The 21,623-nt window shown below is 38.9% G+C and overlaps 1 protein-coding gene across 1 annotated transcript; it reads right to left on the reverse strand.

Moving 5' to 3' along the window:
• Nucleotides 1–2,517: 2,517 nt before the first annotated feature.
• LOC129774808 (myeloid differentiation primary response protein MyD88) lies at nt 2,518–4,107 on the reverse strand. The gene is made up of 3 exons (XM_055778778.1): nt 3,630–4,107; nt 3,355–3,563; nt 2,518–3,297 (listed from the first exon to the last, which is right to left on the reverse strand). The coding sequence occupies exons 1-3, from the start codon at nt 3,997–3,999 to the stop codon at nt 2,638–2,640; spliced, it is 1,239 nt and encodes a 412-aa protein (XP_055634753.1). The 5' UTR covers nt 4,000–4,107; the 3' UTR covers nt 2,518–2,637.
• Between the last annotated feature and the right edge of the window lie 17,516 nt (nt 4,108–21,623).

A 21,623-nucleotide genomic window follows, 5' to 3' on the forward strand; every position in this document is an offset into this window, starting at 1 on the left:
AGAAGAAGAAGATCCACCCCACAGCGAAGGAGTTGGACATCCTGAGGCACTTTGTGTCCGCCAGATATAGGCGATCTGGTATTTACAATATCATCTCTTTGCCGCTCCTTAAGCCGGGAGATCGAAGCAACCGGCCAAACGGTGGAGAAGAATCTGGCCAAAATGGACATTTTTATGCGGAAGCGTCAGACCAGACCGGCCGTATTTGAGCAGCAGGCAATGACCCAGAAGGAGTAGCTTGAGGTGCATCTTTCCGGCAAAAGAAGTGAAAAACTTCTTCTCGTACACATAATGAAAGACGAGACGTACTTGATGCTAGAATTCAACGAATGGCCGGGTACTTTACGATGCGGTAAGCGATGACGTCGAATATATCATTCACATCAAGTTCACGAAAAAGATCCTTCTCTGACAGATGTCAAGGGAATGTCCAAGCCGCTCTTCTTTCGAGTTATATGGTGAACGGGGAGATATACAGTACGAAGTGCATGCCGGAGTTGGATAGGTGATGTGGTCTTTATGCCGTACCTGGGATCAACCCATTATGCCAAAAGACCACTGGAGGATGGATCGGCTGGAGATAAATAAACCTTCCCAACATTCCCCAGCTGCGCCCGATAGAAAACTTTTGGGCGATTGACCAAAATAGAGAGACAAACGACCACCAAAGCCACGAAAAGGTAAAATAACACGCCGATATACATCTTTTCATCGGTCATGGTTCATGTTCCGGCCAACTTCCGTAAGACCGTCCAGCGCTTCATTTACGATACTTCATCAAAAAACTCTGCCTCTTCCTGTAGAGTATACACTAGTTCTTCCGGCTTATTTAAAACGTTAGGTCCTGACCAAGGCGCCTCTATATATACCAGGTGAAACAATCATATGAAATGCATTTTCAGCCATATTGGAATTGCTGTCGGTATTATTTACAAACAGCATCAGAACGCTGAAGGCGGCTCTCTACAAACTGCTGCGATGCTTATTCGAACGATGCCTACTATGTTCGGCTTTCGCGAATTTATGTGAAAAAGAAGGGATGTTTTGTAGAATTTCATCCTCATTTCCACTACTCTCGCATGTGAAAATGCAAAAATGGCGTATTCTAGCAATAACAAAACAAACAACCCCCGCTCCACAAACCGTAATACCCTTCTCATTGAAGTGATGATGTTGCTTCACCTGTTATACATTTATACAAGCGCCTTGGTCCTGACCGAGCTAGGGGACCAAAGATGAACTTTTCGCCTGACTCACGTTGGTCCCTGCGGATCAATAGGGGACTTTAATAAAAATCATTTTCCAATTTTGTTGCTGTCGCTTCCAGTTGACACCCTCTAAACAAAAAGCTAATGTCGGTGCGATAGACCAGCTCAACGTATTAATCTTTGGATGCATTAGAAGCGCTCTTGAACAGTCTGCCAAATAAAAGTTTTTTTGAGGTTCATCCATTTAAGAAAATCAACATGATCAAATTGTAATATTGAAATATATTGATATCGCGGGACATTTTTGTTTCTTTTGCCAAATGCGGGACGGAATCTTACGCGGGACATTTCGTTGAAATGCGGGACTGTCCCGCGTAACGCGGGACGTCTGGTGAGTTTACTATATAGTTTCCACTACCCGTAAAAATGTGCGACAAAACGACTGCCTTCTTCTTCTTTCTTTGTTTTTAAGAGGCTTTAAACTTTTGCAGTTCATTCGCCTCTAAGCGACTGCCTAGTCTTTTCCTTTTTAAAAAGGCGAGTGGATCATGTCGTTGACATACCCGGAGAGACGTGGGACCTTCTCATTCCTTTCCTCCACTTTTCATTCGACGGAAATATCTCGATGCTAATGATGATGGGCACCATAGCCGCCGCCGGCAACTAGTTGCAAGCGGACTGGCTGTGGAGTTGTTATTGATACTAAAAATTTGAACCACAGAACGGACGATGTATACATCTATTTCTCTCAATGCAACTTATTCTATTTCTAGTTCCCAGGCACATTGATTTTGAAGTCCGTGTTAGGGAAACACAGCTCGGTGGAAATAAAAATACCCCCTACTTGCACGTATATTTGCAAAGCGGATTCCCACAGGTACATTGATTTTGGAGTCTGTGTTGGGGAAACGGTAAGGCGGGCCAATCAAAACTTGGCAGTTAGGGCGTTTAGATAACGCTTGACATTTTACAGTTATTCAACTGTTTATCTCATGGAAAATAACATTTTATCTATTGTGATAGACGCGTAGATATTTTTCTTATCAATTGATGCAAACATCTTTCCGCTCTATTAAGAAATGTTCGAGTTATGAGCATTCGGAATCTTTCATTTTTTCCTGTTTGTTCTGTGTTTAGGTTTTCATTTCACCCCCATATACTCCGGTTAGACGTAGTCCCACGTCAAAAAAAACCCTACTTAGGCTGCATACAAGGACAATCCAAACCAGATATCAAAACTGCAACAGAACGAGTGAGAGAATTATGCAATTACGAGGGCTTCCTTTCGAAGTGTGTCACATCGAATGTATTGAGCTTTTTAACTGTATTTAGTTCAACAACATACAAATATCTTGTATATTTCACTGGTTTATTAATTTGAGAGCTTGAACTACATTGTTAAAAGTAGGGAAAAAGGCACGAATAAATATCACAAAGCAGTTGCCATTTTCTTGTTTGATTTGTACCACTTTTTCTTTTTGTCAGGTTTGTCTTTGGATCTGTTCAAGTTGACTTTTGCTGATGATTTTCCCAGTATAGAATACCACTTCTTTTTACATAACTCTTTAGTATTGTTTTCGGAATAAGTTAACATTTTCTCTGAATTACACGATGATTTCCGGATATCTACGGTATTATTAGACGTTGTATTAGTTTCTTCTGGTTGTTGTTCTAGTGGTTCATGAACAATATCAGCTTTGTCATTAGGCACATTTACAATTTGTGGAACTGTTACCGATGCAGGAAGATTTACTTCCGGCAGAGCTCTTAGAGATTTATCTATAAGGGCATCCTCTAATTTTTCCCAGAAATTGTAAAGCTTATTCGAGCGCTTATAATCCAATGTGAAATAGTATCTCAAATTGCTAGGCAATTGCATCCGCTCATACACGCAGGGTATGATTTTTCTTTTCTTCTGTTCTATTTGCAAAGCTCGCGCGAACATAACGAAGTATTCATTTAGTGGACTCTTTAGGAACTCTTCCGAAATCACTATAATCAGTCGGCGACAACGTTCCGAAATAAGCCGTACGAACACATCATGTTCAAATTCTATCCCAGCGAGGATGTCACGATCTTTTACACACAACTGTAAAAAAACGTAAAAAATCACGCATTATGTAAAATGTGTACCAAAAATTACTACCTTCAAATTTCTTTCTTCCATACGCTCAATTATCTCGGAAGCGAATTCAGCATCTTTATCAGCGTAAAGTATAAATGCATCGTATTGCTGTTTGTGACTTGAGGTGTCATCTCTGGTGAGTATGTCAGCATCGGATTTTTCACAACTCACAATTTGCTTCTGACTTACATGGTTGAGTTCGGCGATCAAAAAACTTCTCGCATCATCATCTGGAATATCCAAACATTGCAACAATCTAGATCATCTATCTTTACAGTTAGAGTGTCGATACTCACTTATCCGTGCCTCGCTATCGTCCCACACATCGTGACGTGCCATCAAAACAAGGATACGTTGCAGTTCCCATAAGTTTGGTTCATATCTTGCTCTAGCTCCCGCTTTTTGCCAAAGATGAAGAATGTGCGCAGTGGGATTGGCATGGTTCTGCAGGTCTGAAGTATATTGATTGTCCAAGCAAATAACCTGGAATAAACCTCTCCAATCTCGGAAGTAACCATCATCCGTTCGGAACACTTTTCGTTTGTTCAGCATAGCCGACAAATGTTTGCAAGTTTCATGTTTAAGAGCACTTAACGGGATAATACGCAGATTCACATCGTCTCTATTTGAGCCATCCGGAGACGGATCCAATGCAGAATTTACCATTATAAATGAAGAAACGTATCGTGATCGAGACAATAATTTGCAGTTAATGTTGATTAGAATATTTTTTTATTATTATGTGGTTTATCCGCGATGACAGTTGTACAGTGTCGACGTCTGGTGGCGACTTTCAAGTTCGAGGTCATAATTTAAGCCGGGTTCAGACGGTGCGAGCAAGCATACGAGTCGGTCTAGTCAGTTACTGCAGTGCAGCTACTCACACCGTGTGAACACATCATGCCAGTTATTGTCATGTGTGATCCGGCGTGCGAGCTACTTCAAAGTTTTTTGAATTTACTCGCACTCGCATGCTTCAAAACGTCAAAAACAGAATTTAGCGTTCGAATCAGGGATGCCAAATGTAAAGAAATGTCTCTATTTTTAAGATATTTGAAAATATGCGAAGATATTTATAGACTTGAAAATTATTGGAAAAACAAATAAAACCCTCATAGTTTCTTAACGAAATCATTGTTATTCTGTTTTGCACGCTGGCGGGGCACGCTTTCTTTTTGAGATAGTTTTCTGGAGAATGTCTAATATAGAATCATTATCAGGCACAATTTTCATTCAAAATTCACTCACAACTTGCGAAAAAAAGTAAGGTTCTAAGAAACAGAATACATATTCGATTTAAAAAAGTACATTTTCATTCATTATTTTAATTTTTGACGCGTGTGAATAAAATTTTAAAAAGTCTTCTAGACTATCATTTAAAGCATCACATACTTCCGGAATTATCTTAGCTATGGATGCTTTCGAGATTCTAAAAAATATCGACAACAATCTGAACAATATTCCAGAAGAAAGGCATATCAATGTCATTTATATTATCACTCTTGCAGGTACAGCATCCTTCATGAGTGTATCTTGGCGTTGTATTTGTGGAGCAATTAAATTCAACAGTTTTTCCACTTGTTCAGGTGTTATTCTCAACACTGCTCTGTAATCTCTATAAAATTGTGTAATGATACATTCAACTGAAAACCTAAGATGAAAACTACCAATAAAGAAGTCGATTTCGGACCAATCATTTGACAAATTCGGACCTGATTGCTGTTTCTGACTATTTGATGGACATTTGAAAAATCGCCTGGCATCCCAGGTAAACCCGTGCCGTAGTATCTAGTTTCTCGCCAGCAGCTCACACTATGTGAACGGACAAGGCGAGTCAACCAATTGTCAAGCGAGTCCACCGGGTCAGTAGCTGCTCATTGTCAAGTCAGCTACTAGCAACGTATAAATGGGCCTTTAAGCCGGGTTCAGACGGTGCGAGTAAGCATACGAGTCGATCTAGTCAGTTACTGCAGTGCAGCTACTCACACCGTGTGAACACATCATTCCAGTTAGTGTCATGTGTGATTCGGCGTGCGAGCTACTTCAAAGTTTTTTGAATTTACTCGCACTCGCATCCCTCAAAACGTCAAAAACAGAATTTAGCGCTCGAATCAGGGATGCCAAATCTTTACATTGTCTTGACATGTCTCTATTTTTAAGATATTTGAAAATGTGCGAAGATATTTATAGATTTGAAAATTATTGGAAAACTAATACGTTTTCTTTTTGAGATAACTTTATTGGGAATCTGAATATAAAATCATTATCGGGCACAATTTTCATTCAGAATTCACTCACAACTTGCAAAAAAAAGTATTGTTCTAAGAAACAGAATACATAATCGATATAAAAAAGTAGATTTTCCTTCATTATTTTAGTTTTCGAGGCGTATTTGTTCCTTCTGCAAATCTACTATCATTTTCATTTTCCTCATCTGACAAATTCGGACCTGATTGCTGTTTCTGACTATTTGATGAACATTTGAAAAATCGTCTGGCATCTCTGGTAAACCCGTGCCGTAGTATCTAGTTTCTTGCCAGCAGCTCACATTGTGTGAACGGACAAGGCGAGTCAACCATTTGTCAAGCGAGTTCACCGGGTCAGTAGCTGCTCATTGTGAAGTCAGCTACTAGCAACGTATAAATGGACCTTTAGGTACCAAACTCGAAAGGGGAATCTAAACAGTAAGTTACCTCTAATTCGACATAAAAAAAAGTGACGAACCAGCCGAAATGTGTTGAAAATCACTATAATAAAGAAAAAAAAAGTACTTTCGTATTAGCGTTACCGGAGCCGAAATACAATAGATAGCAATTTTATTGTACACTCTGGCACTCAGATATCTTTTGTATTGTTGCTGCCTTGTTGTTTGTAGTGTTTTGTCATTTTTTATTGTTACGAAAATGCGATTTTATCATTTGCGGTATTTAAGTATGAACGCCACAGGAGCGCAATTTTTATTGAAAAATTTTAGTACTAAAAAAAATATTGAAATTTTGAAATTTTTTTTTTTGGAATTTAGAGATTCAGTACTACTCTAATTCATATTTTAATGTGTTTCTACGGCTTTTCTAGATATGTGTGATTTTTTTCAGAATTTTTTCAGTGTTGCGCGGTATCAAAAATTTTTTTTTTTGTATTTCCAAAGAGTGGTTAGGTAAGGGAGTAAAAAGTGCCCCCAAACCAAATCACTAGCTGTATGGCAAATATTGTAAAGGATATTAAATAAGAAATTTTGGCGGTTTATTTGAACCCCTATGTGGTTTGACGTAGGATCTATAGTGAAAAACGTACTTTTTCGTTTATTTCACGCCATCCTCAATAGATCCGAGATAAAAATTTGAAAAAAATACTGAATGTGCATCTTACTATGATGTATCAAAAAATATTTCATCAAAAATTTTAATACTAAAAAAAATATTTAAATTTTGAAATATTTTTTTGGGATTTAGTGATTCAGTACTACTCTAATTCATATTTAATTGATTGATAAATATCTTCAAGCTGTTTTTTTTTCAAATATCTAATAATAAAAATAAAATAATAATAAAAAAATAATACACAATACAAAAAAAATGTTATAGATTTTCTGGCATTTCGAAATTTTGAAAAAAAAAATATAACTTTGAGACCACCAATCCGATTTGTTTTTTTATATTAATCTTTCAATTGAAAACCACGAATACAATAAAATAATCGTTTACAAAAAAATAAAAATAATAATGCAGACGATGAAGAAAATTATTTTTGTGTCACACAATGCTCTTAAAAATTAAGGAAAAATTACGCCACATGTAGAAAAAAGACACATACGAACGCATTTAAATAAAAATTTGAGCAGGAGTGGGTCTCAATTTTAGTTTAATTTTATTTTTTTTGTACTGTGTATTTATTTTATTTTATTTTTATTATTAGATATTTGAAAAAAAAAACAGTTTGAATATATTTATCAATCTAGAAAAGCCGTAAGAGCACATTTAAATATGAATTAGAGTAGTACTGAATCTCTAAATCCCAAAAAAAAAATTGTTTCAGTATTTAAATATTTTTTTTAGTACTAAAATTTCTTTTGATAATTTTTCTTGATACACCGTGGTAAGATGTACATTCAGTATTTTTTTCAAATTTTTATCTCGGATCTATTGAGGATGGTGTGAAATAAACGAAAAAGTACGTTTTTCACTATAGATCCTACGTCAAACCACATAGGGGATACGACCGCATTGTTGACGTAGAACTACGCTGTTATTTTATATTAGTCGCTTGTTTATACCTTCGGATATTATTCTAAATGCTGTGAAACTTTAGAAACAACTACTTAGTAGATTAATCTCTGAAATGGTTTTTTCATTGTAGAATCAGTTGACGATAATTGATTGATGATTCATTCTTGCCCTCGCAAAACAATGCACTAGCTGATCGTATGTCGCAATTTATTTCTTGGTTTACATTGGTGGCTTGAAACTACTAGGAATATAAACACTTCTAGCATTTTGCGCTATTCTCAAAAGAAATGCCTCTGTTAATATTACTGGCCTCGAAAAGAGTTGCATAACTTTCTCATGCTCGAGAGAAGCGCAGCTGTCACCCTTAGTGGAGGAAGTTTTGCTACTGGCAAGCGAAACCTAATCACATACAAAATTCCAGAACATTTGCTTTCTTGGTGACTAAACAAGCGAAATAAACTCTTTTTGTTAATAACAACCTCGAAAACAGTGTCAATGCTTCATTATTATCAATATTAGCGCAAATGCAATCCTAGTTGAAGGCATTTTTACGACTGGCACGCGAACCTAAATAACTTATAACATTCCAGTAAGACATTCAATATGCTTGGTATTCCCCAAATATTTTTTTGGCGCACAACCTTAACGTCTGCTTCGACATAACGGCAGTTTAATGCATTGATGCATTCTCAAAGGCACCAACGAAGCCCTTATGATGACGGAAAACCAAATGTTAACTGCTTGGAAAAATACTGAATTATGACACACAGCTTGTACTCTGCTGTAATACCCATCGATGCGAATTCGCTGATGAGTTTGTCAAGAGCGACCGCCTTCACCACCAGCGGGGGAAGCTTGATTTTGGTTGCTGCCTGGGTAACGGCGTTTACATTTTCGACCGACCCGCCGAAATCGCCTACTTCGATGTTGTTCGATGCGGTGTCACACTCGCGAAGGCTCGGTTCAGTGCGAGCACTTTTCACTGCACCAACATCGCGTGCATCCTTAGATGACGCTTGCCTCGAAATTTTATTGCACCTGACAATGCGTTCGTTTTTTGCAGGGCTCGAGCCTGCCTTCCTCTTCTTCTTGCTCATCACACACTACGCGAAGCGTCCAATTTATGACGCGGAAAGAAAAGCACACAATACGAATAACGCGAACAGAAAAACCAAACGACGATATCCAAGTTGGATTACCACTGGTGGGGTCCAATCTTAGATCGAAGCGCAGCAAAAGCAAAGTGAACTGGATTGCTCAACAGTCCGATGCCGAATGAAAATTTTCCTCGGTGAGATCCAGTATTGACAGTTCTGTTCGAGAAAGCACACAAATGGACAGAACAAATGTATGGGAAAATGGAAACGCTTAAAGTTTTCATGAATTTTAACCATTTACAAACCAGGGGATTCTAATGTATAGCATAATAAACAAATCTTACGGAATTTCCGATTCGTTTAGTATGTAAATCGCCAAAATCCGTTCGTGGCAAAAATTGTTATTAATGTTAACTTTATTTCATAAAAACGTGACCTGTTTTCTGATTTGGCACCCTTAATGAAAGACGTAGTTCTACGTCAAAAAATTTTTTTTGATACCGCGCAACACTGAAAAAAATCACACATATCTAGTAAAGCCGTAGAAACACATTTAAATATGAATTAGAGTAGTACTAAATCTCTAAATCTCAAAAAAATAATTCAAAATTTAAATTTTTTTTTTTGGTACTAAAATTTTTGATGAATTTTTTTTTGATTATTTTTCTTGATACACCGTAGTAAGATGCACATTCAGTATTTTTTTTAAATTTTTATCTCGGATCTTTTGAGGGTGGCGTGAAATCGAAAAAGTACGTTTTTCACTATAGATCCTACGTCAAACCACATAGGGGTTCAAATAAACCACCAAAATTTCTTATTTAATATCCTTTACAATATTTGCCATACAGCTAGTGATTTGGTTTGGGGGCACTTTTTACTCCCTTACCCGGCCAGGCCCTTTTAAGAGTTCTTATGCGAATGTTTCAATGGATTGATAAGTGACTCAAAATTATCGAACCATCTACTTGCATGAATTGCTTGAAATGATACTCACCGAAGGCGTCCAAGATGGAGAACTGGAAGTTGCTCAAAATACTGCGTACCTTTCTTCCTTTACGTGAGTGAAAGAGAGAAAGAGAAACTTATTGCCGTTAACCACATGTTGGCATTTCAAACTTTTCCCGCGACAACACCATTAAGAGGTCAACAACGCTTGTCTGGCCTAGAACCACCTTTGTTCAAAATGAATTTTCAATTCATTTGGAAGAGGGACGCTATTGTGTCCCTTATACCAGGGACAGACATACAGCTGTACTTGCACTGTAATACTTATGACAGACATACAGCTGTACTTGCGTTGTACTTCGAAAATTGTATGTCTGTCACCATGTACAGCGCTAGAACCATGCAAGCAACTCGGTACAATCGCTGTACCTGTACCGACCTATTTTTCCGCTGTACATGGCTACAGTTGTACTGTGCGCAGCGCCATAGACGGTTAGTGGTGGGTAGCATGAACAAAACGAATCAAAACATTTGGTATACATTCTTTTCATTGACTTTCTCTTGAGTTAATAACTCAGATTGGAAACATATTTGTTGTGTTCGATAGTTTAGACGCTAAATAAAAACCTTTTTCATTGAAACCATGACACCATGACAGAAACTAACATGACACCACGACAGAAACTAACAAAAATGCATCAGCATGTCAGCCCCCTGCTCTTTGGCGACCAAAAGCAAAGTTTGTTTGAGCTATTGTGTCCCTTATACCAGGGACAGACATACAGCTGTACTTGCGCTGTAATACTTATGACAGACATACCGCTGTACTACCGTTGTACTTCGAAAATTGTATGTCTGTCACCATGTACAGCGCTAGAACCATGCAAGCAACTCGGTACAATCGCTGTACCTGTACCGACCTATTTTACCGCTGTACATGGCTACAGTTGTACTGTGCGCAGCGCCACAAATGGTTAGTGGTGGGTAGCATGAACAGACTGAATCAAAACACTTGGTAAATATTCTTTTCATTGACTTTCTCTTGAGTTAATAACTCAGATTGGAAACTTGTTTGTTGTGTTTGATAGTTTAGACACTAAATAAAAACCTTTTTCATTGAAATATGTGGTGAAAATTGGAAAAATTTCTGATTGTCAGTTTGACATACGGTACAATGTACAACCAAAGTATGTCTGTCATGGTACGATAGTACCTGTACAACGCTGTACTCTTACAGCGCTGTACTTGTATGTCTGTCCCTGGTATAAGTATTAGCTTCTGTGAGTCCTACACAATGCTTTATGAGCAGAGTTCTCAACCAACCAATAGCAGATATCGAAACCCGACTGTCGGAGTTGGGTTTTTCTTATTGATCCTGACATAGAGGCGAACAGACTCGGCGGATTGCGATATCCGGTCTTTCCGCCTAGAGCTTTAATCGGAAATAGAAGTGCGCGTCGTGTATAATTCAAAATTGTAACTGTTACTTGTGGTTTTTGTATTGAATAGTTTAACAGAAAAAGTTTTGTTCTAGGTCTAATATATGTCGAAATCTATGTGTTTTGTGCATATTTGTTATATACTTACCTGAAAATAAGACGTGATTACCAGCAACCTGAAAAGAAAGAATATTGAAGAAAAAAATACTTACATGTATAACGGAAACCTACCTGTAAATTAATGTAAAAACCTGAAAATTTATATAAACGAATAATAGAGAAAAGGTAAGAAAATTGTATATATATATATATATATCGAGCATGTGGGCAGCAAACGGTGGTTGACTCTTTGAAGCGATTCTAACCTGGAATGTGCAGGTCTGCACAGTGGACCTTTTCTCTTTACACGCAAGTTCGTGGACTGGAAACCTAGGCAGAAAGGAGGAGAACACCATCACCGATCACCGTAAGGACGTGGATGGTCAGATATAAACGTGGACTAGGAAATCCCGCCTGAACCACATGCTAACTTGCGCAAGTATAAACGAACATTGTGACGTCACAAATAGGGTTAGAGTAGGAATTAATGATAGAAGGTTGATAAGAAAATACAACATTCTTACAAAATTATAACACTTATAATACAAAACATTAATATTTTCTTGCGAATGGGTCTTTTTCTGTATAAATTGTGTTGAATCCTTTTTGTGAAACCGCAACCGAACTCAAACGGAGTTGTAGGGTTTTGCCAGGGGTTAGACATCAATTGAATATAGGCTACCCAAAATCAAAATCAATATGGCGTCATTTGTTTACTAACATATCATTTACGAGGATTGAAATCATTGAAATCACGGAGATAGTATGCTTTATTTTTAACTGCATGAGCGATTTTCATATTTCGGTTTCACATGGAGGTGTTCAAATTTAACATGGAATTTAAAGTTAGCCACTATTCGACTATATAACCGGACCGAGTTGTAAACAATAGTAATTGATAGAACCAAAATGTCAGTAAACCGCAGCAATATTGGGTACACTGGCAATACGAGGGATCTGACGTTTTAGTCATACCCCTGGGTTTTGCCAATTGACGTACCTTGAATAATTGGACGAACCTTGATTTAGGCGGGGAAGCATGAATGACAGTTAGCGAGAGGGAAGGATGCGGGCGAGATGGATTAGCGGGCAGAAAAAAGAAGTGACTGTAAGTGAACGGTTGTGCCGAAAACGAAGTTGGAATATAAATAATTATATTGAATTTAAACCAAGTGTTTTAATTAGATCTCTATAGGAGTTACCAAGCCTCGCCCCATATAGCTTAGTAGAAAGAGGGACCATCGTAGCCTGTGAGAACAGGTTAGGAGGTGGTTGAGGGCTCTACAAATTGGGAAGTGTGTATAATCTCTAACAGAATTACCCTCAGTTCCCAACTGACGCCTAATAGTTGACGGTGAGCTTTGGGTGTAACGACCCTGGCAAAAGAGCTAGTTCTTCATAAAGTAAGGCTAAGGTTACTTTGGATAGGAGTACGCACGAAAATTTGATTGTACGAATAGAAACAAACAATTTTGTTCGATAGAAACAGACGAATTCGAAAGAAGCAAGGGGGAAGCAATGTAACCACACCAATACAACTCAATGTGGTTGTTTACTTTCACTATTGCATACAATTCGTACGATCACTTCTCTGCATCCAGTGTCACCGCCGCCTAACTTCAAAATTACAGTCGTCATCAGCAACGACCAACGAGTTTCCATCAAATGGACAACCGTAACCCATGGCTTTCATGTAATCAATCCTGCACACAGTCATAATACTGATGTGAAATCAAACTTCATCTCTTCAAAATTTACAGAGTGATAAGACATTGGGATCAAGTGAAGATTTAAAAATGTATTACTAGAGTTTTTCGCCAATAAGGACCAAGACTTCTGTGATAGAGACATTGGGCCTGATTCTCAAATACACTTCGAATACACTTCACGGTGGAAACGAAATGAAATGTATCCGCGATGACAACGGTACGGTGTCGACGTCTGGTTATGAAATTAGTTTTCCACTAAAACTTATTATAATATTAAATTTTCTTCACATAAAATTTTTGTATGGGGTTATTATACCAGATGAAGAAAGCAAAGTTTTCCATTCACATTGAACACCAGTTTGGTACGAATAAGTTAATTTTCATTAATGATTTTTATTTGAAAAGTGCTCATTCTGCCTGAAAACTCATTATTATCTTCGACACTTCACTAACTCGTAAAACGTAGTTCAGTGGCGTGCCGTTTATTTCGTTTCCACCGTGAAGTGTATTTGAGAATCAGGCCCATTATGACATTACCTTTAGAAAGGCAACAAAACAACAAAATGGTGCATATTTGACCCAAATCAGACAATCCGAAGCACATTAAAAATAGTTTTGAATTCCACCCAAAAATAATGGATTAATTTTTCCCCAACCTAATATAACTTTTTTCATTCACTCAATCAACGGCAATTTCCATTTTCATGTGCATATATTTTCCAGAGTGCTTTATGATAAGCCACGGTCAACGGTATATGGCAAATGGAAAGCCCTTAATGTAATATCGTGTTTTTTGGAACTCATTGCAATAAATACAAAAAAACATCATAACTGGTGGGAACTTTGATAGTTCCTGCCACTCTTGCTGCTGCTCATGTCACTCCTGTCGCTGCTCCTTCCCCTTCTGCCGCTACATGCTAGAACGCAAATATCAAATCCAATTAATAATTATGAAAACAAAATCATTTTTTTTCGCAAATGTGATTCGGTCCAGTAGTTCGAAAGTTATGATTTTTTTTTAAAAAAGTCATTTTTGAAAAAAAAGGAAAAATTTGATTTTTGAACCATCGGTTAACTTTGAAAAATCATAACATAAAAATAAAAAAAGACGGGTGGGTAATGTCGGTGACATAACCGGAGTGACGTAGGACTATACAAAGGGGACAGCTTTTGTTAAATATATATTTTAAATATATTGTTTTTTTTCTTCTCCTACGTGAATACCTACCTATCTACCTGAAAAATGGATTAGTTTACTGTTTACTCTTTATGCATATGTTGATGGTTCTGAAAAGAACCTTTGGTGTTGTGTTTTTGTTATCACTCGATATTCCCATCTTGTTCGGTTAAACCTTCCTGTTTAGCTATTGCGTTTGCCACTCGCCACAGCTTTCACAGTTGGAAAATTTCTTCCCATCCAGCTTGTGACATATTGTTCAGTAAATTACATTTAATGCGATGTGCCGGAGAAACACTTTGCCACTCACTGAAACTAATTGTTGCCTTGATGAGCGCCGAACCAAAGCTACTCTGTTCTTGATGCGGGTTTTCTGATTGTCGTGAGCAGCTTTGCAAGCCAACTCGAGCACTCCGACGGCCGAAACTCTATAATCGCTGTTAGATATACTGGTGCTCCGGCACCAATCTGTTCGGCCTAGTTACCCTTGCGGAGCAATCAGTGAATGCGACCAACAGGGAACTGGAGACCTGCACGGTTCGAGTGAGACTGCCTTTCCCTTAACTTGTCCTCCTTTGTTACGTCCACGATGCCGATGCCGTACAACCACACGGGTTTACGGTTTGAAAGAAAATAAGATATTTTTTTGGGGTCCGCGTGTTTTATACTCTAGCGGTACACACTCACAGGATAGAGACAAATCGGCAGACTCAGCCAGAGGGGCGAGTCGAACGAGACGAACGAATGAGCGTTAAAAGGGAGCGATGGCAAAACAATACATTCATTACGATTTGTTCGCTCGTTGGATTCACATGTAGGCTAAAAAGGGTCCTTTTCAGGATCACAAAATTATCTCAAATCTAAAGAGTTTATTGTTTTGTTATCACTCGATATCCTCATCTTGTCGGCTTTCTGTTTAGCGATTGCATTTGCCACTCGCCACTGCTTTCACAGTTGGAAAATTTCTTCCCATCCAGCTTGTGACATATTTTACAGTAAATTACATTCAATGGCACGTCGCATTACCACCACTCAGTATCGGATTGGAGGTAATTTTAACCTGTAATTGAACATTTGCGATGACAGTGGTACAGCCCTGAAAACGCCTTGTTTTGTGGAATAGTTCCAATTTAGAAAACTTAGTATTCGTGGTTGTGAAAAAAACCATTTCGAACGCCTTCGATGCCGCCTTGTTCTGGATTTGCCACCAAAGCAGTTTGTATAAAGAACAAACTTTTTTCATATGCTACCTGCTGCCGCCGTTTTGCGATTGCGTCTGACACTCGCCACTCGCTGCAACTGCCTGTTGTCTTGATGTCCACCGAACCGAATGTGTTCTGTTCCGAATGCGGGTTTTCTTTTCGTTGCGAGCAGCATTGCCAGCTAACTCGATCACTTCGGCGGCCGAAACTATATAACGCCGGCTTGGTGGACTGGTGCACTGGTACTAACGCGCTCGGCCTAGCTACCCTTGCGGGGAACTCCAGATCAACACGGTTCGAGCGGGATTTTGTCTTTCCCTTCACTTTTCCTCCTTTACCATGTCCAGACATGGCTGCTTGGGTTGGTTTGTTGATGTGTTGTGATGCGAACCGATGTGGTGTACGGTTTGAATGAGAATGATCGTTACGGCAGCGGAGCGGGGATTTTTAAGCTGACTGGCTGGCTCGAGAATTACGCATGTGTGAGACTGCGACCAATGTTTCGTTCATTTTTGACGTAGGACTACGTCTTTCATTTCTATACCGGGGTGTAAAATCAAAGTTTCGAAAACGAAAGCGTTACGCCGGAGACCGAGATTTTGAGCGTTAATAGCTCCTAAACAACTGAACGAAATGGTATGATAAATACTTCATTCGAATGATAAAATGTCTACGCGTTGTATACTTGTTACTTTTGACGTAGGACTACGTCTAACCGGAAGATATAGGGGGTGAAATGGAAATCTAGGCACTGAACAAGTAGGAAAAAATGCAAGATTTGGAACGCTTATAACTCGAGCATTTCTCAATAGATCGCAAAGGTTTTTGCATCAATTGATAGGAAATATATCTACGCATCTATCATAACGAATAACATTTCATTTTTCTTGAGATAAATAATTGAATAATTGTGAAATATCAAGCATTGTCCAAATACACTATGTGCCCATTTTTGATTGGTCCATTTTGTGCTCCTCAAATCGTACCGACCAAAACGGGCAACCAGAGCAGCAGCGAAATAGAATGAAGCACCATTGGAAAGGAAAAAGAAAAACATGAAGTGGGTTATATCTATGGTATAACCGCAAGGGTGACGTAGGACTATCGTTGATTTAGAGATCATTTGTTTGAAGTTGAATCTAAATCCATTCTGAATGAATGAATAAATGAATATTTGGGGGACTTCTAAAACGTTACGTTACGCGTTACGTTGGAGGCACAAGGTTTTATGCATCCAATATAGGATACGAAAAACCTTGTTCTGAAGAATAATCTTCAGAAGCTTTCCTGCTAACTGTACTTGATTGACAAATCACAAACCCAAATGTATTATATGGATATTTTATGGATAGAAAACATTAAAATAAACTCTTTCGCTTGAATGTAATTTTCAATTCCAAGGGGAACTGGCAGATTATTTTCCAGCAACGATTAGATATTTCCACATTTTCCTCGATACTGGAAGCCCACCAGTAGTTAATACTTACTCGATAACCACCTGTTAATAGCACTTGATTGAAAAATATTTGGTCACAGTGTTACATGGATAGAAAACATTAAAATAAACTCTTTCACATGAATGTATTTTTAAATTCCCAGAGGAACTGGCAGATTATTTTCCAGCAATGATTAGATCTTTCCGGAACTTTCTCGATGCTGAATGACATTCAAACGGAAAGAATTCCGCGCGTGTATGTGTCGATCCTTTGCCGTCCACCTCGTCCAGCACGTTAGGCAACGATGTTGTCTTGTCGATGTCCTCACGAAAAATGAATGTGTCTCACCACCAGAATATCGCTTAAGTATGTTTTGTGTGTGTGATTGAGTCGAGAGGTGTGGTTTACGATGGCAATTTGGAAGGCAATCTAGAGGGGAATGAACTCTCTGAGCTCGAAACTTTCGGCGACTGAGCAATAATCGATTGCGTGCGCATACAATATTAGATACGGAAATATCCTACTGATGAGGAAGAATAATCTTCAGAAGCTTTCCTGCTAATTACTGCAAAAAAAATTACAAAATCAAATGTATTTGGTCGCTGTGTTATTTGGTTAGAAACATTAAAATAAACTCTTTCACATGAATGTATTTTTAAATTCCCAGAGGATTGGCAGATTATATTCCAGAAATGATTAGATCTTTCCGGAACTTTCTCGATGCTGAATGGCATCCAAACGGAAAGAATTCCGCGCGTGTATGTGTGTGTGTAGCGATGTCTTCCCGGGGAACCGTTTGTGGCATCACTCTCCTCCTGATGGATTCCCTTCTGGCCTAAGGTGCACAAACAGGCTCTTGGTGACACCGTTCATCCGCGCTTTCATGATAAACGAAGAGCTTCACCACAACAGCGACAACATGCTCCAATCGCTGTTCAATTAGAACTGAGTGGATTTCCGAGCGGCGCTCGCTTATATACCGATTGGTGATTTCAATAGCCTGTTTTGAGAACGATTTTAAGACTATTGAAACAAGTTTTTGGATCAAAAAGTAACAAGTATATAACGCGTAGACATTTTATCTTTCGAATGAAGTGTTTATCATACCATTTCGTTCATTTTTTTAGGAGCTATTAACGCTCAAAATCTCGGTCTCCGGCGTAACGCTTTCGGTTTCGAAACTTTGATTTTACACCCCGGTATTGAAATGAAAGACGTAGTCCTGCGTCAAAACTTTTCTAAACTCTAATCCATCAAATCTGGAGCCCTGAAAAGGGCCGATGATTATATGCTAAGCTAATATAGCACCCTCTCCTTGGATTCGATGGGCCAGCTGAATGTCCTTGGGCATGATGTGACGCGTTTTGCGTGGATAGCACACAAATTTGTATCTTCGAATAAGCCTCCTGCAGCGTCATAACCGCGGAACTTTAGAAGCGCAAGTCGGTTTTGAAGTCCTGAGCAATTCCACGATCCAAAAGCTGCAAAGGTAGCTTGCGGATCAGCAATTCGGTCGACTTCCGATAGCGATGAATTTCACGCAAAGTTCCCGGTCGATAGCGATGTGGCTTCTTCACCTATCCTGCGGCTGGTGCGCTTATCCGAGCTGCTTTCGTGTGCCTTACCACTGAAAGACTAACTAGCTATCTGCTTGGTCCCAAACAAACGAGTCGTCACGGTGCGAGAGTAGAGTAAGAAATGAACGAAAGCAAAGGAAGCGTCATTTTATAAACTATAAAAGTATAGAATCTAAACCCTACCCTTATTATATTCGTTGCTTACCCTGAGAGAGAAACGAATAACATCGAAGTAAGTATACAGTAATGTATTTGAATCCGGACACTTTGCGTTACATTTAATACCATACCGCAGCCACAACATTTTCTGCATGTTGAATTAATGCGATTGATAAGTAACTATCAAGAAACTATCAGTAACTATGTTAGCAACTATTAATCGCATAAATTCAACATGAAAAAAATGTTATGGCTGTGGTATGATATTGAATGTAATGCAAAGTGTCCGGATTCAAAAGCATTACTGTAAAAAAGAGTTAACTCGACTGAAATTTTTTCGGTTCGACCTGCAAAAACGAAATTAAGAGCCCCCGCCGACTGCAGACTGACTTGTCGACCGATAGTTCGGTCGGCTTCTTAATCAGTACGGAGAAAAAAAGTCTGTAGTGTACAGCATAATGCATAGACGTAAGTATGAGCTTCCCCATCTCACATTCCAATAAGAATTATGGGTTTCCAAGTGGGCGCGCTACATACGGATACGAATGATTTCAATAACCTGTTTTCGAAGCTATCATTAAGCTATTGAAACAATTTTTCGATTCAATAAATAGCAATCATATAACTCTTGGACATTTTATCTTTTGTATGAAATGATTATCATACTGTTCCGTTGATCCGAAGCAGAATGAATCACGCTTAAAGATAGAATGGTTTTTTTCTTGGAATTTAGTCAGCAGAAATAATGCCCTTTCCCAACAATTAAAAACGACAAACGGTAAACAGTTTCATCAAAGTGATTTCTTCGATATGGGGATATATTCACTACATCATGTCATATATTTCATATTTTTCATTATGAAATCCATATCCATGGCACCTATCGGTATCGAATTATCATCGACACCACGATTTTCGCTAAATGCTCCTTTCAGTTCGGCCTGTAAAAAACTTTTCTGAACTCTAATCCATCAAATTTGGAGCCCTGAAAAGGGCTGTTGATTATATGCTAAGCTAATATAGCACGCTCTCCTCGGATACGATGGGCCAGCTGGATGTCCTTGGGCATTATGTGACGCGTTTTGCATGGATAGCTCACAAATTGGTATCTTCTAATAAGCCTCCTGCAGCGTCATAACCGCGGAACTTTGGAAGCGCAAGTCGGTTTTGAAGTCCTGAGCAATTCCACGAACCAAATGCTGCAAAGGTAGCTTGCGGATCAGCAATTCGGTCGACTTCTGATAGCGACGAATTTCATGCGAAGTTCCCGGTCGATAGCGATGTGGCTTCTTCACGCTTCCTGCGGCTGATGCGCTTATCCGAGCTGCTTTCGTGGTGCCTTACCACCGAAAGACTAACGAGCTGTCTGCTTAGTCCCGATGAAACGAGTCCTCACGGTGCGAGAGTAGAGTAAGAAATGAACGAAAGCAAGGGAAGTGTCATTTTATGAAACATAAAAGAATCGAATGTAAACCCCACCCTCTTTATTGTATAAGCTTACTGTATACTCACGAATATAATAAGGGTGGGATTTAGATTCTATACTTTTATGGTTTATAAAATGACGCTTCCTTTGCTTTCGTTCATTTCTTACTCTACTCTCGCACCATGAGGACTCGAGCTCGTTAGTCTTTCGCAGACAGCTCGTTAGTCATTCGGTGGTAAGGCACACGAAGTCAGCTCGGATAAGCGCACCAGTAGCAGGATAGGTGGAGAAGCCACATCGCTATCGACCGGGAACTTCGCATGAAATTCGTCGCTATCAGATATCGACCGAATTGCTGATCCGCAAGCTACCTTTGCAGCATTTGGTTCGTGGAATTGCTCAGGACTTCAAAACCAACTTGCGCTTCCAAAGTTCCGCGGTTATGACGCTGCAGGAGGCTTATTTGAAGATACCAATTTGTGTGCTATCCATGCAAAACGCGTCACATCATGCCCAAGGACATCCAGCTGGCCCATCGTATCCGAGGAGAGCGTTCTATATTAGCTTAGCATATAATCAACAGCCCTTTTCAGGGCTCCAAATTTGATGGATTAGAGTACAGAAAAGTTTTTTACAGGCCGAACTGAAAGGAGCATTTAGCGAAAATCGTGGTTTCGATAATAATTCGTTACCGATAGGTGCCATGGATATGGATTTCCTTATGAAGAATATGAAATACATGACATGATGTAGTGAATATATCCGAAGAAATCACTTTGGTGAAACTGCATTATAAAATTATTTGTGTACGAATGCCGCAATCGATAGTCGACTCTAATTTGCGCTGGGTAATTTCCTCGGAGGACTCGATTCCTCCTTTGAGCATTAATAATCTCTTTCTGGCAAAACGATGTGGTATGAATCACATTATTTGAATGATAGAATGAAGAAGTTTTCTGCCAATTTCCTTCAACCTCCAAACGTATCTTTCTCCCGTTTGTCGTTTTCGCGTTCGCTAATCCTTTCTCACAACACCCATTTCTAGTTTGAGAAATTGTTGAGTAAACATTGTTTGCCAGTGCGCGTAGAGCGGGAATTCCTAAAGATTCATTGCACCTCTAATAAATTGCCGAAAGACGTGGTCTTACGTTGATCGCACTTGATTGAAAAAATCCAAAACGAAATGTATTTGGTCGAAGCATTATATGAGTGGAAAACAAATAATCGCTCGAAAATGACTTGATTTTCGCGATGTGAAACATTTTCCGTTTTTCATGTTATGCATCCAATATTGGATACGAAAATTTCCACTGATGGGGAAAAAAATATTCAGAAGCTTTCCTGTTAATTGCGATTGATTGAAAAATAACAAAACCAAATGTATTTGGTTGCAGTGTTATATGGATAGAAAACATTAAAATAAACTATTTCGCATGAATGTATTTTTCAATTCCCAGGGGAACTGGCAGATTATTTTTCAGCAACGATGATAGCAACGAGAATTCCGCGCGTGTATGTGTGTGTGGCGGCTGCTCCGATGTTTCAAACGGAACCGTGGCATCACTCTCCTCCTGATGGATTCCCTTTTGGCCTTAGGTACACAAACAGGCTCTTGGTGACACCGTTCATCAGCGTTTTCATGATAAACGAAATTAGCTTCACAACAACAGCGACAACATGCTCCAATCGCTGTTCAATCATAACTGAGTGGGTTTACGAGCGGCGCTCGCTTATATACCGATTGGTGATTTCAATAGCCTGTTTTGAAAGCAATTTTAAGACTATTGAAACAAGT

This window comes from Toxorhynchites rutilus, chromosome 1, assembly GCF_029784135.1.
Source record: "Toxorhynchites rutilus septentrionalis strain SRP chromosome 1, ASM2978413v1, whole genome shotgun sequence".
NCBI classification, from domain to species: domain Eukaryota; kingdom Metazoa; phylum Arthropoda; class Insecta; order Diptera; family Culicidae; genus Toxorhynchites; species Toxorhynchites rutilus.

Excerpts from the sequence above, each read along its gene's own strand:
- LOC129774808 (XM_055778778.1), bottom strand. The coding sequence starts at position 3,999 with ATGGTAAATTCTGCATTGGATCCGTCTCCGGATGGCTCAAATAGAGAC. Across the intron at positions 3,564-3,629 it reads CGATAGCGAGGCACGGATAA|ATGATGATGCGAGAAGTTTT; the intron begins GTGAGTATCGAC and ends TGGATATTCCAG. Across the intron at positions 3,298-3,354 it reads TGGAAGAAAGAAATTTGAAG|TTGTGTGTAAAAGATCGTGA; the intron begins GTAGTAATTTTT and ends GTTTTTTTACAG.